The sequence below is a fragment of the Asterias rubens genome, chromosome 17, assembly GCF_902459465.1.
Source record: "Asterias rubens chromosome 17, eAstRub1.3, whole genome shotgun sequence".
Taxonomy (NCBI): domain Eukaryota; kingdom Metazoa; phylum Echinodermata; class Asteroidea; order Forcipulatida; family Asteriidae; genus Asterias; species Asterias rubens.
Genome location: NC_047078.1, coordinates 4,282,666 through 4,308,443, shown reverse-complemented (window position 1 = coordinate 4,308,443; position 25,778 = coordinate 4,282,666). Strand labels below are relative to the sequence as shown.

Genomic DNA, 25,778 nt, shown 5'->3' with positions numbered 1-25,778 from the left:
GATATCTAGTTTATATAGATCAGTGATGTATACATGTTTATAGGATTTGATGGCGAATCCCCATGTGAAATTAATGGGAGGTCAAAGGTTCTTTTGAAAGGGGATTAACGTAGACTCATCAAGGCAGATTCTACAAGTCACCTGTCGTTGTAAAATCTTATGAGAAATACTTCGTCTCGGTAAAATTATCAAGAACCAGACCTCGTTTGGATTAAACCACTAGTTAAATACCTCTTCACCACACATTGATTCCCTTATTAATCGCGCTGCCAGTGACCCAGCAGTGGCGGTGCAGCCGTGGCGTTGTGATATCGTCCCACCTCTGTGAACGAGGTCGGGTTCCTCCTTCATGGCATAGTATGGTCTTCGCTTGGTTTGGTTTGCGAGTTTGTTATTTTTGAAATCAAACTTTTAGTAGGCCTACGTCAATGAGGCATTGAATATCCAGTTATCAAAGTACAAATCAAAAATCCGTTTCGGTTCATTGACGCAATTTCGGTCAAAAATAAACACTAGAAAGTGTTTCACTCTCTGGAAAGTATAATCATTGTTCTTGGTTTTCTATCTCTTTCAATCTAAATTAAGAACGTAATGTAAACTTTAGTTCCGTCTCTTGTACTTTGCAACCACAAAGAGACGCCGTGATTTTGTTCATGTCAACGGGTTGATGTACACTGGACAACACCGACATTAGTCGTCAGAGCGAACACCACGGGAGATTCTGTCCAAGTTTGTTTTAAGTTGCGAATTTGTTTGGATCGGGGACATAAAACAGTAAGTTGTAAATTTATTGATTGTTTGAACTCATTTTTATTATAATAATAATGTTGTACACTGTTACAACATTTAAGCAGATGAAAACATCCACAGAAGGACAACAAATTTTAAAAAGGAAAATAAAAATTCCCTAAATCATTCAAGTGCGCAAAGAGTCAATTTTTTTATTTAACAACCCTGTAATTTTGACAACTGAAAGTGCTTTTCGCGGTAGTCATGAGAGGGATATTAAACCTAACTGAAAACAATGCAACAGTCTTCAATATTATGGAAATGTAGAATGTATTTCACAATGATGCCAGGGCTGCCGGGCCCGTGAAAATTTACCCGGTGGGGTCAGGGCCCAATTTCATAGAGCTGCTAAGCACAAAAATTTGCTTAGGATGAAATTTCTTCCTTGATAAAAAACAGGTTTACCAACCAAATTATTTCCATGTGATTTTCAGGATAAGCAAACAAAAGCTGAATACCAGTAACAAGCACTATGCAACAAATGAAAATTGGGCTGGTGATCCTGTTTTTATCTAGGAGGAAAATTCATGCTTAGCAATTTTTTGTGCTTAGCAGCTCTATGAAATTGGGCCCAGGTGTGTCAATCGACACCATAATACTATACAGACTCTTGCCCAGTTTATGTACTTTTTTGTTTTGCCCTTAGTCTACAGGAGGTAGTGAATAATATGAAATCTACACGGCAGACTTAAGGCTGAGTCATACTGCAGCGATAACGAAAACGATGACGATCACGACGCATTCTATTGGTTGAATGAGCGTGTGCGTATTCTGCGTGGAGCAATTCAACCAATAGTATGCATGCGTTCTCTTTGCGTCGTGATCAGTGTTGTTTTCGTTATCGCTGCAGTGTTATTGGCCCTTAAGGCCCGTTTATGGACGAGATGGGGGGAACTCCCTTGAGACAGCGGACTAGTCTGTGTTGTAAAATATACAGCGGGGGAACGAGGTTACTCAAACTTTTTATTAATATTCTCAAGCGTCAAATACCGTGTAAAAAGAGCCATGGCTATGTTTTCTAGAGTGGCTTTTAGCCTTGTTTTGGAGCACGTTGCCTTGGATCGGTCGAGTTGGTCTTTGAAAAGCGTTTGTAACCGTTTGTTATAAAATGCATGATTGGAAAGATATTTTAAAAGTAGAATATAAAGATTCACACAAGGATCACTCAAAATTGCGTGGTTTTCCTGTTACCTCGTCGACAAACACGGTCGCCCATTTATGGGAGTCTTTTTGACTCCCATAAATGGCCGACCGTAGTTCGCAGAGTAAAGGGAAAACCACGCAACTTCGAGGCAAATGTGTATGGACCATTGTATTCTACTTTTTAAATATCTTTCACACCATATGCATTTTATAACAAACGGTTACAAACGCTTTTCAAAGACCAACTCGACCGATCCAGGGCAACGTGTTCCTTTAAAGGCGCAGTGGACACTATTTGTAATTGTCAAAGACTAGCCTTCACAGTTGGTGTGTCTCAACATATGCTTAAAATAACAAACCTGTGAAAATTTGAGCTCAATCGGTCATCGAAGTTGCGAGATAATAATGAAAGAAAAAACACCCCGGTCACACGAGGTTGTGTGCGTTTAGATGGTTGATTTCGAGACCTCAAGATCTAAATCTGAGGTCTCGAAATCAAACAAATTCGTGGAAAATTACTTCTTTCTCGAAAACTATGGCACTTCAGAGGGAGCCGTTTCTCACAATGTTTTATACCATCAACCTCTCCCCATTACTCGTCACCAAGAAAGGTTCTATGCTAATAATTATTTTGAGTAATTACCAATTGTGTCCACTGCCTTTAAAGGAAATAGGTCTACATACTTTCAACTTTGTGGTTTTCATTTTTTAGTTTTGTGTGTATTTGTGTAGGCCTATTATCATATTACATTCTTGATTCTTATTCTTGTTACTATTATAGCTATTTTGATATTATTTTATTTGTATGTCTGGTTTCAGGAATGGTAAAGTTGCTGCATGTAGCTTTCTGCATCATAGCTTTATCTACATTGAAAGGTAAGCTAAAGACCATGTGAACTTTGTTTAAAATAAGTGTGACCTTGTACATTCTTTGAGTATTCTGGCAGGCAAGATACTACACTGGTCATATGGGAAAGTTAAAATTGTGTATCCTAATTTCAACACAAAACCAAGAGTTGTGAAAGCTGGACAAGTTTTGAGATGTGCCCCTTTCATCATATCAAAAGTTGATAAGAGTTAGACTTTGTGCAATCTCCATAAAATCTAAGATTTTATGTTTTCTTCCATTGAGCTGTGTACAAATCGTGCCTGCAGGAAGTCCAAGCTCTGTGTGGCTCTTTTGTAAACATGTGATGTCACAGGTCACATCATCTATACTTCAAGGAAATACCAATGTCTATTCATTCATTTTCTTTCCGTCTTTCAATTTTCTCCTTCCTGGTTGTTTTATTAGTAATGTCTGTACTTTCTATTGTTAAAAATTCACAAGTGAAATTACTAATAATGCATTGGAGAATCAACAGTAAATCAATAAGTCAGACCAATTAGGACTAAAAAATGTGAAATTAATCTTTGAAAAAATAATAAGAAGTTATCCTGCAAGTTTTTCAAAATACCTTCAATGGGAGACTTTCTGGGACGATAGAGGGCAGCAGACTTACCGGGTAAATCCATTGTTCTCAGAATTATGCGCATGTTCAGAACTACGTAAACAATGGAAATTTACCCGGTATGTCTGCTGCCACCTAGCGTTGGAAAGTCTCCTATTAGTAGGCCCCATTTTGTCAATCTCTTAAAGGAACGTTACAGAATGGGTTTTTGCTAATAAAACAGTTGTCGGCAGTGTAAGCACTTTATGTAACCCACCATATACATAGACGGACAAACCTGTAGAAGTTTGAGATCGATCGGCCATCTGGGTAACGAGTAGACTTGTGGACAAGTCGTTAAATCGGCCCCACGCGCTGAGATAGTTATTAATGAGGAGTCGAAATCGGGGAGCCATCAGTTCGCGCGAGAGCAGTGATCTCGCGAGACCACTATCTCAGCGCGTGGGGCCGATTTAACGACTTGTCCACAAGTCTAGGTAACGAGAGAATAGTGAAAAACCGATTGAAATTTTGCATTGCATTGATGCCAAAATGAAAATGAATAAAACGCTCACTGAGCGATAAACTCCAAACGCGAAGTTAGATTATTTATTTCTCATCAAATTCAGACATTTCAGACAGAAGTATTTCAAGGAATGTCTTCACTAGCATCATCATAAGACCATGTGAGCTTCATGTAAATCTGTGATCTTCACGATTTTTGTTTCTTACCAATTCTGTAACATTTTTCAGTGTATGTTAGTGGTCTCCCTATCTTGTCAATGGTTTTGTTAGTAACTCTAGCTTTGGGGGTTGTGTTTTTCGTCTTGTAATAGGTATGGCATTGGAGTGTTACTATTGTAACGACTTTGATGACACCGGCCCAAACTGTAGCGCCCTCACCGAGCATTCTAAATTAGATGAGTGCGTCTTGGTGGAAGGCTACAAAACTTACTGTATGTCATTTCAAGGAATTGTGGCATTGGCTCAGCAAGGTATGTGTGATGAACACTAGCTTGAAATCCAGTGTGATTATAATAGAGGACCTTTGAGACGCTAGGTGGCAGCAGACTCTCAAGGTAAATCCAGGCAATATGCGCATGCTCAGAACTAGCTACGTTAATCAATAGATATTTGCCTGAAAGTCGGCTGCCACCTACACTGCAAAAACTTGGGTGTTAAATTGATTCTCTTGGTATCTATTTGTGACAACACTGACACGGCTTTATGAAGTTGGGCCCAGGTCAAGACTTCAGGCCACTTACTATTTTGTACATTTATATTAATTTATCCTTTTGGTTGGTAAAGCAGTTTGCAATCACAGGTTGTATTTTCCTATACGTTTATTGTTGCAGGTATTTTGGCCGTTCGAACTACTACACAGGTTGGCGAGATAAAGAGTTGCCTGTCTTGGGCCACTGTCCTCGCACCACCAAATGCCTCTTGCTATCATTTAAGCGATGCCCGAAGTGGATATGATCTTAATGGTATTGTGTTAGAGAGTGTGGCCGAATCCATACAAGGTACACAGTGTTACTGCAACCAAACGAATGGGTGTAACTACAGCAGTACCTACGCTACTGCTGAAAGTATTAAACCCGAGGCATCGCCATACTTTGGAGGAGTTGGCAGTCTCAGACCGATGATGTCGCTGTTGCTAATCCTTCCAGTGGCCACTATTGTTAATCACATCATATAGCACCCAACCTTGCAACTTCGATGACCAATTCAGCCCAAGTTTTCACATGATTGTGATATTTCTATGCATGTTGGGAAGACACCAAGTGAGAATAACTGGTCTATGACAAATTACCAAAGGTGTCCAGTGTCAGATCGGTCGAGTTGGTCTTTGAAAAGCGTCTGAAACCGTTTGTTATGAAATGCATATGGTTGGAAAGAAATTTAACACGAACTAACACGGTCGGCCATTTTAATGAGTCAAACTTTTGACTCCACAAAAAAAAATGGCCGATCGTGTTTCTTCGCAACTTATAAGGAAAACCGTGCAATTTCGAGGCATGTTTGTGTGGATCATTACATTCTACTTTTAAGTTATGTATCTAACCATTGCATTTCATAACAAACACTTTTCAAAGACTTACTCGTCCGATCCAAGGCACAGTATTCCTTTAAGCACTTCGTGTAGTCTCTTTCGTTTGAGGCACTGGACAACGTATACCGGTATTTGTAATTACCTATACTAATTAATATAATAATAACAAACTTTTCCCGTTGTTGTTTATTGTATTTATTTACATTATTTGGCACTTTGTCTTTTTAGGTTTTAGCCCTGGTTACAAAGTTAAACGCGAATCCATAATGCTAGTAAACAAAAAGGGCTCGTCTGTGTAAAAACAAAACACTACTAAAGGTGAACCTCTTTGTAAAATGAAAGTTAAAAAATGTTGTTTTCGAAATGCAGCGAAGAGAACAGTGACGTCAACAAAATTATTAGTTCCCAAAAGATCGTATTATTATAACACACTCAGGCTGAGCACATTTTCCTGGATTTGTTGTTAATTGTCATTCCTTTGCGATATTTTCATTGAAGAACTCGAAACTTTTTTAAATTTGCTCTTGTCGGTGTGGCAGACGGAAGATTCTGTCCCCCAGAGATTCTGTAGTGTAGCGTGGCCATCGTAGAGGGAGACATTTAACACTGTCGGTATAATTATAGGCCCTTTTCGAAACGACTGGGTTTTGGCTTTGGATTCGGCTCAGGCTAGCTTGGCACCGCGATTGTTTTGACAATTATTGCGCTAGCTTTGCGTATACGCGCCCAGGATTTCACACGAGAGGACCGGAGCCTGAAGCCGAATCCAAAGCCGAAGCCGTGGTTTCGAAAAAGGCCATAACATGTACCTTAATAACCCTAAGTAGTATCAGTCTCTTCGGGCGCCCTCTCGCGGATGCAAGCGTTTCCTGTACAGACCCAGCTACCGCATGCACAAACGCTGAAATCAAAATGGGATGTGCGTGGTGTGAGTAACAAGATCTTGAATAAGCTTTAAATAGAAAACTTGCGGCCGTACACCAACGAATGAGTGTTGGCTTTTGAAAAGAGCCGGTGTCAGATGCAAGTGTGTCCGTCATGCAATACTGTCCGCTCCGGGCACTTTTAAGCAATCGTGTCCGGGGCTATGCAAAAACCGTCCGGCGGCCATGTACATGACTGTACATGTATGTGCGCGCGTAAGCGAGCGTGCATGCACTGTGAACCTACGTTTATGCAGCATGAATATTCACGTATTTTATGATTGCAGCGAATACCCAACGGCCGAACATTTCCCATGTCATTCATGACATTCACTTACTTGTACAAAAGTGGCGAACATGTTCCGTCGACCAAGGGCGTTTAATTTACTGCAAGGACGGTTTTGCACGGGGGCGGACACAACTGCATATGCAAATCTGTCCGGGCGGACACCATTGCATTATGCAGCAGCGTCCGAGCGGACACGATTGCATATGCAAAACCGTCCGGCGGACATTATTGCATATGCAACAATGTCCTCCAGATAGTATTGCATAGAGGACATAATTGCATGCGACACCGGCCGGTTGTGGTCTCCACGTTTCGAACAGTATATAATCTGCTCTTTTCTCCTGAACACGAGCAGAGTGTACTGATCGAAACGTCGAGACCACACTGCTCTTTTCAGACCCAACACTCCCTCAAAAGATAATTCATACTAGGTTTTACCCGCAAATTTACTATTATTTATAGTTTATACTGAGAAAAATCATGTGTATAATGCATTCTTAAAATTTATAAAACCTCGTGGTATGTTAAAAATTAGATGTGAATGTAGCCCTATAAGGGCATATGTAAGCTTTTTGGTGGTGTAAAAATAATAAAATAATGTTAACCGGTTAATCAAAAGTAAACCAGTCGTTTTGTAACCTGCTGAGCACATGATGCAATAACAGAACATGGTTTCTGGTAAGTGATATTTAAAGCTTTGCATGGTGTTTTTTTTTTTTTTTTTTTGGGGGGGGGAAGTTTTGGCTCTTAAAAATGCCGGTTTGGTCTCGACGTTTCCAAAAGATACTCTGCCCGTCTTCTCCAGGTTTTTTTTTTTCAGACAAGCATTTTACACAAGAGTACAGCCTTTTCTACATAATTTCTTATAAACGAAAACACAGCATTGACAAACTTCTAACAGCTACTTTTTATAAACTTCAGTTTGTACAACAACAACTAATTATTTTGTCTTACCAGAAGTTACAGTTATTTCTATTTTGTTCTCCGTCTTGAAAGAAGTTGCCATTAAGAGAACACTCTGAAACGTAAGAAAGACGAATTGTTGGTCAAAATATGGTCTGGTCTTTTAGCAGTTGCCACATAATCCTGTAGTCCTTCGTCGAGGCCTTCTTTGAAGCTAGCTGCGAAGCGACTTGAACTGGAGACCACGCCACTCTGTGGTATCCAGTTCCAGCCGCTTTTTCATGGCTAAAAAAACTATCCAATCGACGACGGCCATGAGAAAAGGCTATACACGGTTCCTTTGTGTTTTAAGAATTGTTTTAAAAACACGTCTTACTCTTTGTTGGTGGGCTGAAGTCGGGCATCATGGCTGCCTTAAACTCCGTCAAACTCAGCCTCCAATCGAAATTACTATCTGCACCAGCAAGAAGAGCATCGATGCAAAGTCCTCTGAAGAAAAAAAATGGTTGTCCGGTTATAAAGAGGAAAAATTTTCTGTTGGCGATTTCGGTGCGATCTAAGACTTCGAAATATGGAAAATCGATTCAGGTCACGGAACGCTGATTTGAAATGTCTATTAGAGTTGTGAAACCCTCTCAAAGACACTGGACACTATTGGTAATTACTCACAATTACTGTTAGCATACAAACTTACTTGACGAGCAATGGAGAGCTGTTGATAGTATAAAACACTGTGAAAAACGGCTCCTTCTGAAGTGACGAAGTATTTGAGAAAGAAGTAATTTCTCACTCAAATAGTAAAATACTTCTGGCCCGGAGCCACTTAAGCACACGTATATAAAGGCATCTGAAAACACAACAATTTGTGCAACAAGGTTTTTTTCCTTGTCCTCTTACAACTTCGATAACCAATTGTCTGAGTCAAAATTTGCACAGATTTTATATTTTATGCATCGGGCATGACGCATTTTATTAGACACCTTAAAAGCACACTGTGTAACAATACGCTTTTTCTTTCGTTGTTATCTTGAGACTTCGATGATTCAGAATTTTCACAGATTGGTCTTATGCTTTGTGGAATACACATACTTTAACTACTTCAGTGACTTACCTTAGCAAAGTGTCTGCTTTAATGTCACGATTAAGGTCACCTGTAGAGTTATGAAGAGTCTGGTTTTGCTCTACGAACTTGAGGAATTCATTCGGGTCTAGAAGGGCGTCCTCTGTCTCGTCAAAGCGCTGGAAATTAAGAGATTATTATTTAAAAAGAAAATAGACCTGCGTCTTTTTTTATCATTTTTAATTGAGATATCGCCAAACTCACAAGAAGGTCGCGCGGCCACTTTAAGGTACGTAAGGGCCACACAACTGATTTAGCAAAGGATTCTGGTTGAGTTCAAAAAGAAGGCTAAACAAATATCTAGCTTTAGGTTACAGCCGTCTCCTGAAAAATAAACAGTGATGAAGATTACACCGAAATCAAGACAGTGTGCCACGTTCAGGATAACTTTTTTCCATATTGATTGTTCTGTAATGTTTAAATAATTTATAAACTTATTGTATTGGGTTTGTTCATCTTCAGCTTTCTTGTTGTTTTTTTAATACAGTTAAAGACACTGGACACTATTGGTAATTGTCAAAGACCAGTCTTTTCTCTTGGTGTAAGTCAACACATGCACAAAATAACAAACCTGTGAATATTTGAGCTCAGTTGGCCGTCAAAGTTGCGAGATAATAATAAGAGAAGAAAAACCTTGTCACACAAAGTTGTGTGTGTTTAGATGGTTGATTTCGAAACTTCAAATTCTAAATTTGAGGTCTCGAAATCAAATTCGTGGAAAAATTACTTCTTTCTCGAAAACGATGTCACTTCAGAGGGAGCCGTTTCTCACGATGTTTTATACCATCAACCTCTCCCCATTACTCGTCGCCAAAGAAGGTTTTATGCTAATAATTATTGTGAGTAATTACCAAAAGTGTCCACTGCCTTTAAGGTGTGTGGAATGGTGTTTGCAATAAATATAACCTAAATGGTTCCAATTCTCCGGGGGGGGGGACAACAAGATTTATAAGACCGTCATCAATTTGTTTACCGCGAAACAGTCCGAGAGCACGGTTTCGTACACCCTCTCGTCACCTTCTACTCCCCCGTCTTCGCGCGTCTCTCGTCCCAGTAGCCATTCCACGATGTTACGCTGCAGGGCGTCCCGTTGGTCTTGGTAACAGGCAATAGGATGTACCGGCGAGTCGGAGACCACACCAACTGTTGTCGAAGGATCTGTCGGCATAGCTTTGAGAAATCATACAACTTTTTCAATATCGCCAGTTAAAGGCACTGTACACTATTGGTAATCACTCATAATTATTTTTAGCATAAAAACTTACGTGGAAAACGAGCAATGGTGACGTCCCCTGTGTTGATTAAAAGAAAGTTAGAAATGGCCCCCTCTGAATAACGTAGTTTGTGAGAAGGAGGTAACTTGTCACTCAAAATAATATCAAGTGAAGCCTTTTATTATGCATCTAAAAGCACCAGATTTGTGCTGCAAGGGTGTTTTTTCTTTCCTTATTCTCTTGCAACTTCAATGACCAGTTGAGCCCAAATTGTCACCGATTTTTTTAAATGCATTATTATGTTGGGGTACATCAAGTGATATCACATGGTCTTTGACAAAATGTGTCCCATTTAAAATCTGTATAATTAATTTGTTTGAAAACAAAATAAGCTTTCATCAAGTTTTGACTTAAAGAATGTAACATCTATATTCATGTTTGTCTTACGTGCACACATGCCCTCGTGTACTGCCGACACGCGCGTGCCTCTCTGGCAGGCAAGGCGTCGCATCTCACACTTATTGGTATACGTCACTCCATCTGATGCGCAGATTAGACGAATACGGTCATGACACTCCTGTAATAAGACAGAATGGGTTAGACTTAGACTGGTCTCCTGTAAAGACAGGTACTGGTCTTGCAGGTCCAATGATTTCATTGGATGATCGCATCATTTTTAACGATGTATAAATATCCTGTGACGTAAGCTTTCCATATCAACTCTTTGCATTTCGAGTTGTCCGTCATATGGCTCTTTAAAAGAGTGGTGGTTATTTCACTCTTTTAGAGGGGTTTCACTCCAGGACAGAGTGAAAAACCACTCAAAAAGATGCAAACTTCAATTTAAAAGAGTGGAAGACCACTCGAAAAAGGGTTGTCCCTCATATGGCTCTTCAAAGAGTGCATTTTCACTCTTTTGCGTTTAGAGATGAAGGGGTTATTGAGACTGCTACCGTTACTCCTTGTACCCGAGAACAAATACTCCCGTATGGTGTTCTCAAGACGGCACGACATCTGTCGTCTTTAGAACACCATTCACGTGGCGGCGGTTTGTGTAGTAAAGACAAGACACGACAAACCATGGCGAAAAAATGTCCCGCTGATTTACAAACAAAATGGTCGCCATTCAAAAAGTGTTTCGTCGTGACGTCATGCACCTCGGTCAGCCCCAAACGTCCTAAAAAGTTCAATGTGAGTTTTTTCTCCATTTTTCATCCATATTGGAATTGGTAAAATAAACTAACTTCTTTACTGAAAATTTTAATGAACATTCCTATTGAATCTATGCAAGTTTTTGAGAGTTGTGAAGAATGTTTATTTACTTGGGTGCATATGCACGTGGTCTTTCCTTCAGCCGTTACTTTGCACTGTTCACCGGGTCCACATTTGACTCCTTCGCACTCTGGTGAGGGTTGCTGTGGGGTGGTCTTTTCAACGACTTGAAGCTTAGGCTGTCTGACGTCACCTAAGTATAGAAGTAAATAATTATTGAAAGTATTACGTTGAGTTTTTAACAGATTTAAATATTAATTTTTTTTTTTTTTTTAAGGAAAGCAATTTCATATTAGTTGTTTCCACAGTGGCTTTGACCTTTTGCCCGTTACAAACCACACTTCAGAAAGATTGATTCGAGTCAATCGTTCACCACCAAATACTTCGACAATAAAGGATTAAATAGTTCTAAAAAGCCGATTAAAATCGCCCTCTCGGGGCGGTGTCAAAGCTCACCTTTTGTCACTCCCAACGCCTTTATTATACGACGCCCTCTGTTGACCTTGAATAGCAAAAGATGACAAAGTTTTATAAAGTTGAATTATTTTTGACTTCATGACAAAGATTACTTGGATTACATCGTAGCAATAGAAAAGCTAGGTCCTTTTTTCGAAATAGAATAAGATGTTGTTGCATTATTTAGTGCCTCAAGTAACGTTTTTAAATTTTTAACTGCTAACTTTTAACTTTTAGTGGCTCAAGCTTATACCTAATCCATGTAACTAAAAATCTGTTGTGATTTTAACAACACATGCCAAACTTTATTATGATGATGGCTTTAATCTGTCTATGATCCAGGACGCTTAATCATTGTGAAGTGATTAATACCCAAAAGCACCAGGCTGTGGGACAATGATCTCTCTGTCAGTATATCGAGAGAAAACTAGCTAAGGTTGTTTTCGATTTGGCGGCTACGGCTTCAAGTGTTGCTATAATGGATGTCATACACGTAAACGCATGATGACGTCACAACCCAGCCGTAGCTGTAGCTGTAGCCAATTCAGAAAGTTATTGCTAATAATTGGGTTACTAGGCGAAGTATGTATATTGCTCATACACAGTCCCCTGTTACTGTTTCCATGTTTGTCTAGCAAATAAAAAATCCCATAGCAATGTCCTTTATGAACTAATTTGGGCACAGAAAGAGAGGGAGGGGGAGTGGGTGGGGGGGGAGGTCCGGCGAGTGGCTTTGGTTAGAGAAGATCAAAAGAATTGGGAAACATTCCTTCAAGAGCGGGTAGGTCTGTGGGTGGCAGAAAATGGTGTCACTTTCTGGTCATCGAAACCTCTTCAGTCGGCGAGTAAACAACATCAATCTTCTACTTATATGTGATACTGCAAGGTTACCCCTTCAATATGACTCTTTCTCTTCCTGGCTAGACTTGTGCACAAGTCGTCAAAATGTCTGTCGCAGTGGTAGCGTTCCGACTCTCTCAACGATTCCCGCGACACTGGCGATGTTCTCGCGAGACTGCTGCCCCTGTGAGACTACTGCTCTAATCGGCAGCCAGCGTCTTCGCCCGATCCGAGTGCAGTGGTTTCGCGAGATCGGGGAGAGCTGAACCATTACGCGACCACCACGACTCGACTATAACCGCGACAAACATTAACGACTTGTTCGCAAGTCTATTCTCTTCCTGGCTGAACTGTTTCCAATTTTAAGATGATGACCAAAAGCACTTAATACAAGGACATCGTTGCATAGCATACTTAATCAATGTCAACCTCTTGCGATAGGAGGATTTAAAGCACGATCGAGGGTGGATGTATTTCAAGAAAGAAAACACTATTGGTAATTGTCAAAAACTAGTCTTCACAGTCGGTGTATCTCAACACACGCATTAAATAACAAACCTGTGAAAATTTGAGCTCAATCGGTCGTCAAAGTTGCGATATAATAATGAAAGAAAAAACACCTCAAATTCTAAATCTGAGGTCTCGAAATCAAATTCGTGGAAAATTACTTCTTTCTCGAAAACTACATTGCTTCAAAATGGAGCCGTTTCTCGCAATGTTTTATACATCAACCTCTCCTCATTGTTACCAATAAAGGTTTTATATGCTAATAATTATTTTGAGTATAATTACCAATAGTGTTCACTGCCTTTAAGTTTACATAGACCTTATCGCAAATACAAATGCGCAAGCGCAGACTGTTGAATGAGGTGCATTGTGGGATAGATATGGATCAAATTTGGATACCAGCAAGACCACAATGCACCTAATTCCAAGCTTTACGCGCGCACCCCGGTATTTGCGAAAAGGTCTATGGGATTTGAGGCATGGTGAGGTATCAGTTTGGTTTGCGGTAACACCATGTGTGTATCTACATGCCAGGTAGATTTTGATCTTTACAGAATTGTATTGCAGTAATTATATTCTACTACTACCGCGGAACAGATTTTCTGATTTCGGAGACTTCTTCTTTTTAACTACTACCTGTGAGGAAGATATAGAACATCGGCCGCCGGGACTGCTATTTTAGCTGATAGAGAATCGTAATTAACTTCATTGTCGCGGAGGGGGCTCTATTGGTCTCAACGTTTCGACTAGTTCTCTCTTCCAGTCATCGTCAGTTTTTCTCATGATCCACAACATTCAAACGCTTCAAGTATGGACAATATTATGAGCATTTTTATGATCGATTAAAATTTTAATTCTTATAGGGATTTGTTTTGAAAGATAGGGATACGATTTCGTTTGCATTTATATCAGACTATTATTTCGTTTCTCCTTCGTCTATTTTGAGGGTTATTGCTCTGTGCTGTGCACGGTTGGAGATCACTTTAGTCGACGTGATGTTTGTGTACATGGAGGTAACTGGAGATGGTTGCCGCATCAAGCAACTCCTCCAGAATTTCTGCATTTTTTTGTTCTAAAATTGGACGGTTGTGCTACTCCGGGGTCACAGTCCGCGGGTAAATAGAAATAATTAAGAGAGAGCAACAGTCTCCTGACTATGACTAAAAAGCGAGCTAGTCGGAAAGTTGAGACCTAAGAACTCACTCCGCGGTGTGTATATAGTTAAAGACAGAGGACCATATGGTAATTGACAAAGACTAGTCTTCTCACTTGGTGTATCTCAACATATGCATAACATAACAAACCTGTGAAAATTTGAGCTCAATGGTCGTCGAAGTTGCGAGATAATGAAAAAAAAAACACCCTCGTCATACGAAGTTGTGTGCTTTCAGATGCTTGACTTCGAGAGACCTCAAAATCTAAATCTGAGGTCTCGAAATCAATAATTCGTGGAAAATTACTTCTTTCTTGAAAACTAAGTTACTTCAGAGGGAGCTGTTTCTCACAATGTTTAATACTATCAACCTCTCCCCATTACCCATTACCAAGTGAGGTTTAATGGTGATAATTATTTTGAGTAATTACCAATAGTGTCTAGTGTCTCTAACGACGATCATAGCTAAAGTAGTAGCGTCCGATTTTCTATCTTCTGCACAGGAGTTAAAACTGAGAAGTCTCCTGAATTCTGAAATCTACTCCGCGGTAATAGAATATAAAGCAAGACAGTTCTCTAAAGAACAAATCTACCTGGCATGGCAAGTAAATACAAACATGGTGTTACTACAAACCACTATTATATAGATCAATGTTGCAGTTTATTGTTGTTTGCGTGTGCTGGGCGGCTTTCGCAAAGGGAGTATTGGATGAATCTTGCCATCGGTATCGTGGCACTCGAACCTTTGTCCGGTTTTTGTTTTGCGATAAATCTTTTGTCATTCGGTTACTTTACTAGGAAATGTTCACGTCCCATTGCTCTATCGGACAAAAAGACGCGCCCGCAAAAACACGTTCACGCCCAAACCTGTTACCGTCCCTGACCCGCCCAACCTTCCCCGGAAAACAACGCCAAGTCCCCCACGCCTAAAGCCCGAAAAAAGTCCCGCTTATTATGACAAAACTTATCATTCTTATGTTGAGAAAAACACAAAGTGTAGAGGCGTGTTAAAATCCTTGAGTTGCGTGAAACTGTAGCCCTGTCCACGGACATAATAAACCATTTAGTTTTGTAAAATCTGGGACGATAAATTACTGACATGGTTGGATAACTTCCAAATACTTTTGATCAGCTGACAGTATTTTTTCCAATTTCATAAAGCCTGTAAGCACAAACATTGCTTAGCACAGAAAAGTATTGCTTAGCAAATAAGGTTAACAACCCAAATTCCATTTAGTTTGCATTTATTATGGCTGTGCCCGACTCGAGCAGTACTTTCAGCTTAATAAGCTTCATAAAATTGGGACGATTTATAATTGACATATAGATGGAATATACATTTTATCATGGCATGAAGCCTTTTATTTCAGCCATCTGAAAGGACACAAATGAATTTGTGCAACAAGGGTGTGTTTCCTTCGTTGTTTTCAGAGATGTGTTATTTTATGCATACCGGTTCGGATACACCAAGTAAGAATTAGTGGTCTTTGACAATTACCAAAGGTGTCAAATACCTTATCAAGAAATAGCAAACGAACTTCAATCCTTTTGATTCCATTCCCGTCGAAAACTGACCCAGTTTAAAGGGGAGCTTTTTGAAAGAAAATTGAATGCAATCGTTTTTCTCAGGAGATTGTTTTGATTTTCACAAAGGCACTTTAGGGTCAAGTTATCTCATGGGTATTAAATCCTATACGTCGAACAAACATCCATCGTGCTATACAGCCTCCAACTGAAAAGGCGTCTAGTTTTTCTTGGTTAATAATCATTGCGGGTCAATTCAGACTAGGGCCCGATTTTAGGGCCCGACCAATTAGGTCCAAGTTTCTTACAGATTTTGTATTCTTTGTATGCATTTGTTGAGATACACTAGAGTGAGAATAACGGGTCTTTGCCCAATTACCAAATGTGTACAGCGCTTTAAGTTTTGGCCCGCTTTCTCCCCTTGTTTTGCCCCTCTCCTGAACTTTCTGGCAAACTTATAATTTCGTTATGAGTTGGTGCTCGCTTAAACCATAAGTGACATGTTATTAACACGTAAAATGATACTGAAGTTGGTAAAGCAAAACCAAATTATATGAAACCCCTGCGGGCGAAAATTATGAGATTGGTTTTCGGATTTGGTCGGTCCATAAACTTTTGATCGTCATAATCTGGCCGCACAGTATACTTTAGGCATAAAAAACAACCTTGCACGATGGAAACGACACCAATGTATAAAATAAATTCCTGTCTGGGCAACCTACGGGTGTGAAGTAATGAAAAGCATTGATTTGTTAATATGCAATAAAGACCAGGAGAATAGGCCGACAAGTTTGGTTCATGTTTTTCTTCTCAATTGCGGATTATTGCACTGCTTCAAAACAACGCATTGTGACTTTCTGGTGATTATGCTTACGTTCTACAAGTTAACGGCCATCAAAACTTACTATTGGTTCATTGTTGGAAAGGCCCCGTTTAAAGTAATACTTTTAGAGAAAGAGTTTTCACACACAATAAAGTTAATAGTGAGAGGATTCAAACATGAAGCCGTTCTCAGGCATCTGAAGCACAATATTTTGTGAACAAAATGTTTTTGTTGTTGTTCATGTTCCTGCAACTTCGATAACCAAAATTATTTATCGCAAGGTTCGTTTTATTATAAATGCTGGGATACAACAATAATTGAGGAAAATCGTATTTGACAACTACCAAAAGCATACCTTTAAAAGCAAACCTTGTGCGAGTTTTGTCAATGTTTCGAACCCGTCTGATTGGGTGACTTAAAGACGCTAAGAGAAGCTGCAGCTTCTTGGCGTTATGGAAAAGCAGTCTGTTTTGCGCGTGATAATTTAAGGCAGTGGACACTATTGGTAAGTACTAACAATTAGCATAAAACCTTACTTGGTAACGAGTAATGGGGAGAGGTTGATAGTATAAAACATTGTGACAAACGGCTCCCTCTGAAGTGGAGTAGTTTTCGAGAAAGAAGTAATTTTGCACGAATTGGATTTCAGAGACCTCAAGTTTAGAATTTGAGGTCTCGAAATCAAGCATCTGAAAGCACACAACTTCGTGTGACAAGGGTATGTTTTTTTTTTCATTCATATCTCGCAACTTCGACGACCAATTGAGCTCAAATTTTCACAGGTTTGTTATTGTATGCATATGTTTAGATACACCAAGTGAGAAGACTGGGTTTTGACAATTACTAATAGTGTCCACTGTCTTTAAACACGCACTCAAAGTACATTCTGAAAACCAGTATCTCGACGCGAAGTGCTTGGCCACGAAAAATTAAAAAAATGTACTAGAACGGGGTGTGGTCTCGATGTTTCGAACAATTCGGTTAGATAGTCTTCAGAAGGTGTGTAAAACATGGTTATACCCGTAAGGTTACTAACTTCCGTTTCTTCCGTTACTTCCGTTTTTATTATGTTTGGGACTGTATTTAGGTCGACTTACCCTTTCTGTATGTTTTCCACAAACCTCCAAACCAACCAGCACCGTTAGCATCAATATGAAAAGAGTAATCCGCGCCTTAAAACAAATAATATTGAAATGATTAATTAACACAATTATGTCATCCAACTGATGAAATAACAGTATTATTTTTTTATTTTTTTATTATGCTTTACTCGAATTGTTTTCTCAAAAACAAAAGCCACCAAATAAATTGAAGTGGAATCGGTGTTAATTTCTTGGTTTGATTATTGACACGAACCGTCATTTACACAAAAGTGAACCTACATTTTTGAATAATAATGCATAGGAGTTGGTGAGCTCACTCACAAGATAATCACACCATACAGTGTTCTTAATACTTTGTGTTTTATCCATTGCTGGAGTCGCGAGAATAAGGAAAACTATTCGACGAAATTATCAGCATGTAATTTTGGTGTCGTTGACAACAAAAATCAGTTGTTGTTTTCCGACGACATCTTTTCAGAGGAACACAGAAAAGGAGATCTTTTATGAGCTACCAGACTAAACAAGGCACCAACAAAATAAGAAATTGTGTTGGTGTTTCTATTTGTTTGATTAGATTCTTAAAAAGAAAAAAAAAAAACATTTAATGCTTTTCTTATAAAAACATGTAGACTTACCATTTTTCCACCGATGGAACCGAAGGGGAATTGACCCTGGGCTGAGCGTATTCTAGGGGGTGTCCAAGATGAGGTTTGCACGGAGCAAGTTCTCCCTCGCGTTCGGTCACTTCATCCCAACAACCCTCACGCGATCACGCGCCGCTTTCAGAAAATCGTCAATTCGCATCCCTCTATACCTCTGAAATTAAACGGCACAACCTACCTTTAAGAAATAGGGGGCGTTCAAAATCCTTTTTATCCGTTTTTTTAAGCACCACTGTTGCAGAGTTGTAATCATAATGATACCGTCAACTAATGATTCACTGTGAGTTGTATAATAAATTAATGTTAATAATTATTATTTATCCACATTTCTATATATTCAGAAATTGATTGTACTTTTTCTTATGACCTCCCCTATTGAATAGTGGTATCGCCCACATTTCTTTCAAACTGTTTTTGTAAGAATGGGAAAAAAGCTTAGTCCGAGTGTGCGGTGTTATTCTACACTACACGAAACCTGAGGGAGAATCACCAGGGGTCCCTTTACGCAGTGCCAATGCCGCCCAAGAGCAGTTTTCTTTGAGTAAGTTTAGACTCAAGGGTGTATTTTATTAGGCAATCTTTCATCGCTGGTTGAAACTTTAGGCCTAAGCCTTTTGAGCTGCGCTTGTGGGAGTAGGCCTAGCGTTATAACTGTGGAATGTTACGGCAGTAAGTTATGGCGGTAAACAATGAAGTTGACTTCTTGCACGGTAAAAGAAAAAACAATAAGCCACTTCCAATAAGCCATTAATTTGAATGGAGGACAAAACCTACTAGTTGAGAATCGGCCGAATACCAGTACGGTGGCGGGAGATTCTGTCCCCCCGTTTTTTATGGCAAACTGTGAACAAAACTTCTTCTGATACGCCCTCTTTTGAATCATCTTCCTCCAGCCCTTACCCTTTGGATGGGGGACCGAATCTCCGGTGGATGATTCCCGGGAACACCCCTGCCTTCCCATTTTTTTCAAAACTTTGTAGTAGAATAACTCGGATGTTGTCTTTGTGATTATTTGGGTTGTCATTTGGCCAAAAGAGTTTTTGTAATAAACATCGACAGTAATGTATTATTTACATAATTCACCAGGTAAACATTATTTTTTGTGCCTTTTGTGTTCAATGAAAGTTTCATTGAAACTTTCACCGTTGATGAACTAATACATACTGAACAGCGCCCTCAATGGAGGTAAAAGCTGTTTATTTATTAAATTTATTTATTTATTATTTATTTATTTATTTCGGATCATTTCACTAGGTGGCGCCCTACCACCCATGCTAACTTTTCCGAGCAAGTCAGCATAACCAGACTGAAGTGAGCACCAAATTTGGGCCCAACACCAAATTTGGTGATGGCAAAAAAATTTGGTGCTAGCACCAAATTTCGATATAACTGTCGACGACCGTCATTACCCGTCGAAGACAGTGCGGAAGGATTGTACACGCGTAAGGTATGGGTAGATTCAAAGCCAAGAGTTCCATCTTAATTGGGCAATATTATTAATTTTTATTTCATAAATCTATTCCTCATACCCCTGGCTAAATCAGATTAGCGCCCCAGTGTTTGAAGTCTACTAATTAGCTTAGCCCAATTAATTTAGTCAATGAAGAATATACGAATTTTTGTACTGTATGCGCTGTATGCGTAAGGTATGGGCAATTACAAAGCCAAGAGTTCCATCTTAATTGGAAAAATTTATTAATTTTTAGTTCATAAATCTATTCCTCATACCCCTGGCTATATCAGATTAGCGCCCCAACTTGTTAAGTCTGCTAATTAGCTTAGCCCAATTAATTTAATAAGGGAAGAACTTGCTAGTTTTTGTACTTTATACGCTGTTTATATGCTATGCAAAGAACAAGCGTATAGGTAGGGCATATGCAAAGCCAAGAGTTCCATCTTAATTAGCAAAAATTATTAATTTTTATTTCATAAATCTATTCCTCATACCTCTGGCTATATAAGCCCGGCGCCCCAATGTGTTAAGTCTTCTAATTAGTTCAGCCCAATTAATTTAATAAGGGAAGAATTTACGAGTTTTTCTACTTTTTACGCTGTACATTATGCTGCACACAAAGAACAAGCGTAAGATATGGGCAATTACAAAGCCAAGAGTTCCATCTTAATTGGAAAATATTATTAAATTTTATTTCATAAATCTGTTTCTCATATCCCTGGCTATATAAGCCCGGCGCCCCAATGTGTTAAGTCTTCTAATTAGTTCAGCCCAATTAATTTAATAAGGGAAGAATTTACGAGTTTTTCTACTTTATACGCTGTACATTATGCTATACACAAAGAACAAGCGTAAGGTATGGGCAATTACAAAGCCAAGAGTTCCATCTTAATTAGAAAATATTATTAATTTTTATTTCATGAATTTATTCCTCATACCCCTGGCTAAATCAGATTAGCGCCCCAGTGTTTGAAGTCTGCTAATTAGCTTAGCCCAATTAATTTAGTCAATGAAGAATATACGAATTTTTGTACTGTATGCGCTGTATGCGTAAGGTATGGGCAATTACAAAGCCAAGAGTTCCATCTTAATTGGAAAAATTTATTAATTTTTAGTTCATAAATCTATTCCTCATACCCCTGGCTATATCAGATTAGCGCCCCAACTTGTTAAGTCTGCTAATTAGCTTAGCCCAATTAATTTAATAAGGGAAGAACTTGCTAGTTTTTGTACTTTATACGCTGTTTATATGCTATGCAAAGAACAAGCGTATAGGTAGGGCATATGCAAAGCCAAGAGTTCCATCTTAATTAGCAAAAATTATTAATTTTTATTTCATAAATCTATTCCTCATACCTCTGGCTATATAAGCCCGGCGCCCCAATGTGTTAAGTCTTCTAATTAGTTCAGCCCAATTAATTTAATAATAAGGGAAGAATTTACGAGTTTTTCTACTTTTTACGCTGTACATTATGCTGCACACACAGAACAAGCGTAAGATATGGGCAATTACAAAGCCAAGAGTTCCATCTTAATTGGAAAATATTATTAAATTTTATTTCATAAATCTGTTTCTCATATCCCTGGCTATATAAGCCCGGCGCCCCAATGTGTTAAGTCTTCTAATTAGTTCAGCCCAATTAATTTAATAAGGGAAGAATTTACGAGTTTTTCTACTTTATACGCTGTACATTATGCTATACACAAAGAACAAGCGTAAGGTATGGGCAATTACAAAGCCAAGAGTTCCATCTTAATTAGAAAATATTATTAATTTTTATTTCATGAATTTATTCCTCATACCTCTGGCTATATAAGCCCGGCGCCCCAATGTGTTAAGTCTTCTAATTAGTTCAGCCCAATTAATTTAATAAGGGAAGAATTTACGAGTTTTTCTACTTTTTACGCTGTACATTATGCTGTACACAAAGAACAAGCGTAAGATATGGGCAATTACAAAGCCAAGAGTTCCATCTTAATTGGAAAATATTATTAATTTTTATTTTAAAAATCTGTTTCCCATACCCCTGGCTATATAAGCCCGGCGCCCAAATGTGTTAAGTCTGCTAATTAGTTCAGCCCAATTAATTTAATAAGGGAAGAATTTACGAGTTTTTCTACTTTTTACGCTGTTTATATGATATGCAAAGAACAAGTGTATAGGTACGGGCAATTACAAAGCCAAGAGTTCCATATTAATTGGACAATATTATTAATTTTTATTTCATAAATATGTTCCTCATACCCCTGGCTATATCAGATTAGCGCCCCAGAGTGTTAAGTCTACTAATTAGCTCAGCCCAATTAATTTAATAAGGGAAGAACTTGCTAGTTTTTGTACTTTATACGCTGTTTATATGCTATGCAAAGAACAAGCGTCTAGGTACGGGCATATACAAAGCCAAGAGTTCCATCTTAATTAGCAAAAATTATTAATTTTTATTTCATAAATCTATTCCTCATACCTCTGGCTATATCAGATTAGCGCCCCAGAGTATTAAGTCTGCTAATTAGCTCAGCCCAACTAAATTAATCAGGGAAGATTTTACGAATTTGTGTACTTTTACGCTATACTTATATAACAAGCGCGTAAGGTATGGGAAATTACAAAGCCAAGAGTTCCACCTTAATTGGAAAATATTATTAATTTTTATTTCATCAAATATGTTTCCCATACCCCTGGCTATATATGCCCAGCGCCCCAATGTGTTAAGTCTGCTAATTAGTTCAGCCCAATTAATTTAATAAGGGAAGAATTTACGAGTTTTTCTACTTTTTACGCTGTTTATATGATATGCAAAGAACAAGTGTATAGGTACGGGCAATTACAAAGCCAAGAGTTCCATATTAATTGGACAATATTATTAATTTTTATTTCATAAATATGTTCCTCATACCCCTGGCTATATCAGATTAGCGCCCCAGAGTGTTAAGTCTACTAATTAGCTCAGCCCAATTAATTTAATAAGGGAAGAACTTGCTAGTTTTTGTACTTTATACGCTGTTTATATGCTATGCAAAGAACAAGCGTCTAGGTACGGGCATATACAAAGCCAAGAGTTCCATCTTAATTAGCAAAAATTATTAATTTTTATTTCATAAATCTATTCCTCATACCTCTGGCTATATCAGATTAGCGCCCCAGAGTATTAAGTCTGCTAATTAGCTCAGCCCAACTAAATTAATCAGGGAAGATTTTACGAATTTGTGTACTTTTACGCTATACTTATATAACAAGCGCGTAAGGTATGGGAAATTACAAAGCCAAGAGTTCCACCTTAATTGGAAAATATTATTAATTTTTATTTCATCAAATATGTTTCCCATACCCCTGGCTATATATGCCCAGCGCCCCAATGTGTTAAGTCTGCTAATTAGTTCAGCCCAATTAATTTAATAAGGGAAGAATTTACGAGTTTTTCTACTTTTTACGCTGTTTATATGATATGCAAAGAACAAGTGTATAGGTACGGGCAATTACAAAGCCAAGAGTTCCATATTAATTGGACAATATTATAAATTTTTATTTCATAAATCTGTTCCTCATACCCCTGGCTATATAAGCCCGGCGCCCCAATGTGTTAAGTCTTCTAATTAGTTCAGCCCAATTAATTTAATAAGGGAAGAATTTACGAGTTTTTCTACTTTTTACGCTGTACATTATGCTATACACAAAGAACAAGCGTAAGATACGGGCAATTACAAAGCCAAGAGTTCCATATTAATTGGAAAATATTATTAATTTTTATTTCATAAATCTGTTCCTCATACCCCTGGCTATATAAGCCCGGCGCCCCAATGTGTTAAGTCTTCTAATTAGTTCAGCCCAATTAATTTAATAAGGGAATAATTTACGAGTTTTTCTACTTTTTACGCTGTTTATATGATATGCAAAGAACAAGTGTATAGGTACGGGCAATTACAAAGCCAAGAGTTCCATATTAATTGGACAATATTATTAATTTATATTTCATAAATATGTTCCTCATACCCCTGGCTATATCAGATTAGCGCCCCAGAGTGTTAAGTCTACTAATTAGCTCAGCCCAATTAATTTAATAAGGGAAGAACTTGCTAGTTTTTGTACTTTATACGCTGTTTATATGCTATGCAAAGAACAAGCGTCTAGGTACGGGCATATACAAAGCCAAGAGTTCCATCTTAATTAGCAAAAATTATTAATTTTTATTTCATAAATCTATTCCTCATACCTCTGGCTATATCAGATTAGTGCCCCAGAGTATTAAGTCTGCTAATTAGCTCAGCCCAACTAAATTAATCAGGGAAGATTTTACGAATTTGTGTACTTTTACGCTATACTTATATAACAAGCGCGTAAGGTATGGGAAATTACAAAGCCAAGAGTTCCACCTTAATTGGAAAATATTATTAATTTTTATTTCATCAAATATGTTTCCCATACCCCTGGCTATATATGCCCAGCGCCCCAATGTGTTAAGTCTGCTAATTAGTTCAGCCCAATTAATTTAATAAGGGAAGAATTTACGAGTTTTTCTACTTTTTACGCTGTTTATATGATATGCAAAGAACAAGTGTATAGGTACGGGCAATTACAAAGCCAAGAGTTCCATATTAATTGGACAATATTATAAATTTTTATTTCATAAATCTGTTCCTCATACCCCTGGCTATATAAGCCCGGCGCCCCAATGTGTTAAGTCTTCTAATTAGTTCAGCCCAATTAATTTAATAAGGGAAGAATTTACGAGTTTTTCTACTTTTTACGCTGTACATTATGCTATACACAAAGAACAAGCGTAAGATACGGGCAATTACAAAGCCAAGAGTTCCATATTAATTGGAAAATATTATTAATTTTTATTTCATCAAATATGTTTCCCATACCCCTGGCTATATATGCCCAGCGCCCCAATGTGTTAAGTCTGCTAATTAGTTCAGCCCAATTAATTTAATAAGGGAAGAATTTACGAGTTTTTCTACTTTTTACGCTGTTTATATGATATGCAAAGAACAAGTGTATAGGTACGGGCAATTACAAAGCCAAGAGTTCCATATTAATTGGACAATATTATAAATTTTTATTTCATAAATCTGTTCCTCATACCCCTGGCTATATAAGCCCGGCGCCCCAATGTGTTAAGTCTTCTAATTAGTTCAGCCCAATTAATTTAATAAGGGAAGAATTTACGAGTTTTTCTACTTTTTACGCTGTACATTATGCTATACACAAAGAACAAGCGTAAGATACGGGCAATTACAAAGCCAAGAGTTCCATATTAATTGGAAAATATTATTAATTTTTATTTCATAAATCTTTTCCTCATACCCCTGGCTATATAAGCCCGGCGCCCCAATGTGTTAAGTCTTCTAATTAGTTCAGCCCAATTAATTTAATAAGGGAATAATTTACGAGTTTTTCTACTTTTTACGCTGTTTATATGATATGCAAAGAACAAGTGTATAGGTACGGGCAATTACAAAGCCAAGAGTTCCATATTAATTGGACAATATTATTAATTTTTATTTCATAAATCTATTCCTCATACCTCTGGCTATATAAGCCCGGCGCCCCAATGTGTTAAGTCTTCTAATTAGTTCAGCCCAATTAATTTAATAAGGGAATAATTTACGAGTTTTTCTACTTTTTACGCTGTACATTATCCTCACACAAAGAACAAGCGTAAGATATGGGCAATTACAAAGCCAAGAGTTCCATCTTAATTGGAAAATATTATTAATTTTTATTTTATAACTCTGTTTCTCATACCCCTGGCTATATCAGATTAGCGCCCCAACTTGTTAAGTCTGCTAATTAGCTCAGCCCAATTAATTTAATCAAGGAAGAAATTGCGAATTCCGTACTGTTTATACGCTAATATGCCTAATACATCATGCGTAGGGTATAGGCAAAAACTAAACAAACGAATTCCATCTAAGTTTGAAAATATTAATATTATTTGTCTCATAAATGTGTTTCACATACCCATGGCTAAATCAATTTAGTACCTCGACGTGTTACCTTACCTAATTAGCTCAGCCCAACTAAATTAATCAAGAGAATCATTCACGAATTTCTTACTATACGTTGTATGAACACACGCGTAAGGTATGGGCAAATACAAAGCCAAGAGTTCCATCT

General features: G+C 38.1%; 2 protein-coding genes across 2 annotated transcripts; one reads left to right on the top strand and one right to left on the bottom strand.

Annotated features, from left to right (window-relative positions):
- Window positions 1–88: 88 nt before the first annotated feature.
- Window positions 89–5,214, top strand: LOC117301511. Its single transcript, XM_033785534.1, has 5 exons — window positions 89–179; window positions 635–774; window positions 2,752–2,808; window positions 4,199–4,357; window positions 4,718–5,214. Exons 3-5 carry the CDS (start codon window positions 2,754–2,756, stop codon window positions 5,059–5,061), a joined length of 558 nt encoding a protein of 185 aa, XP_033641425.1. The 5' UTR covers window positions 89–179; window positions 635–774; window positions 2,752–2,753; the 3' UTR covers window positions 5,062–5,214.
- Window positions 5,215–5,406: 192 nt separating this feature from the next.
- LOC117301854 (follistatin-related protein 1-like) lies at window positions 5,407–18,309 on the bottom strand. Its single transcript, XM_033785846.1, has 10 exons — window positions 18,178–18,309; window positions 17,537–17,611; window positions 11,593–11,638; window positions 11,187–11,329; window positions 10,312–10,441; window positions 9,624–9,820; window positions 8,642–8,769; window positions 7,907–8,019; window positions 7,582–7,645; window positions 5,407–6,316 (listed from the first exon to the last, which is right to left on the bottom strand). Exons 1-10 carry the CDS (start codon window positions 18,178–18,180, stop codon window positions 6,235–6,237), a joined length of 981 nt encoding a protein of 326 aa, XP_033641737.1. The 5' UTR covers window positions 18,181–18,309; the 3' UTR covers window positions 5,407–6,234.
- Window positions 18,310–25,778: the final 7,469 nt, after the last annotated feature.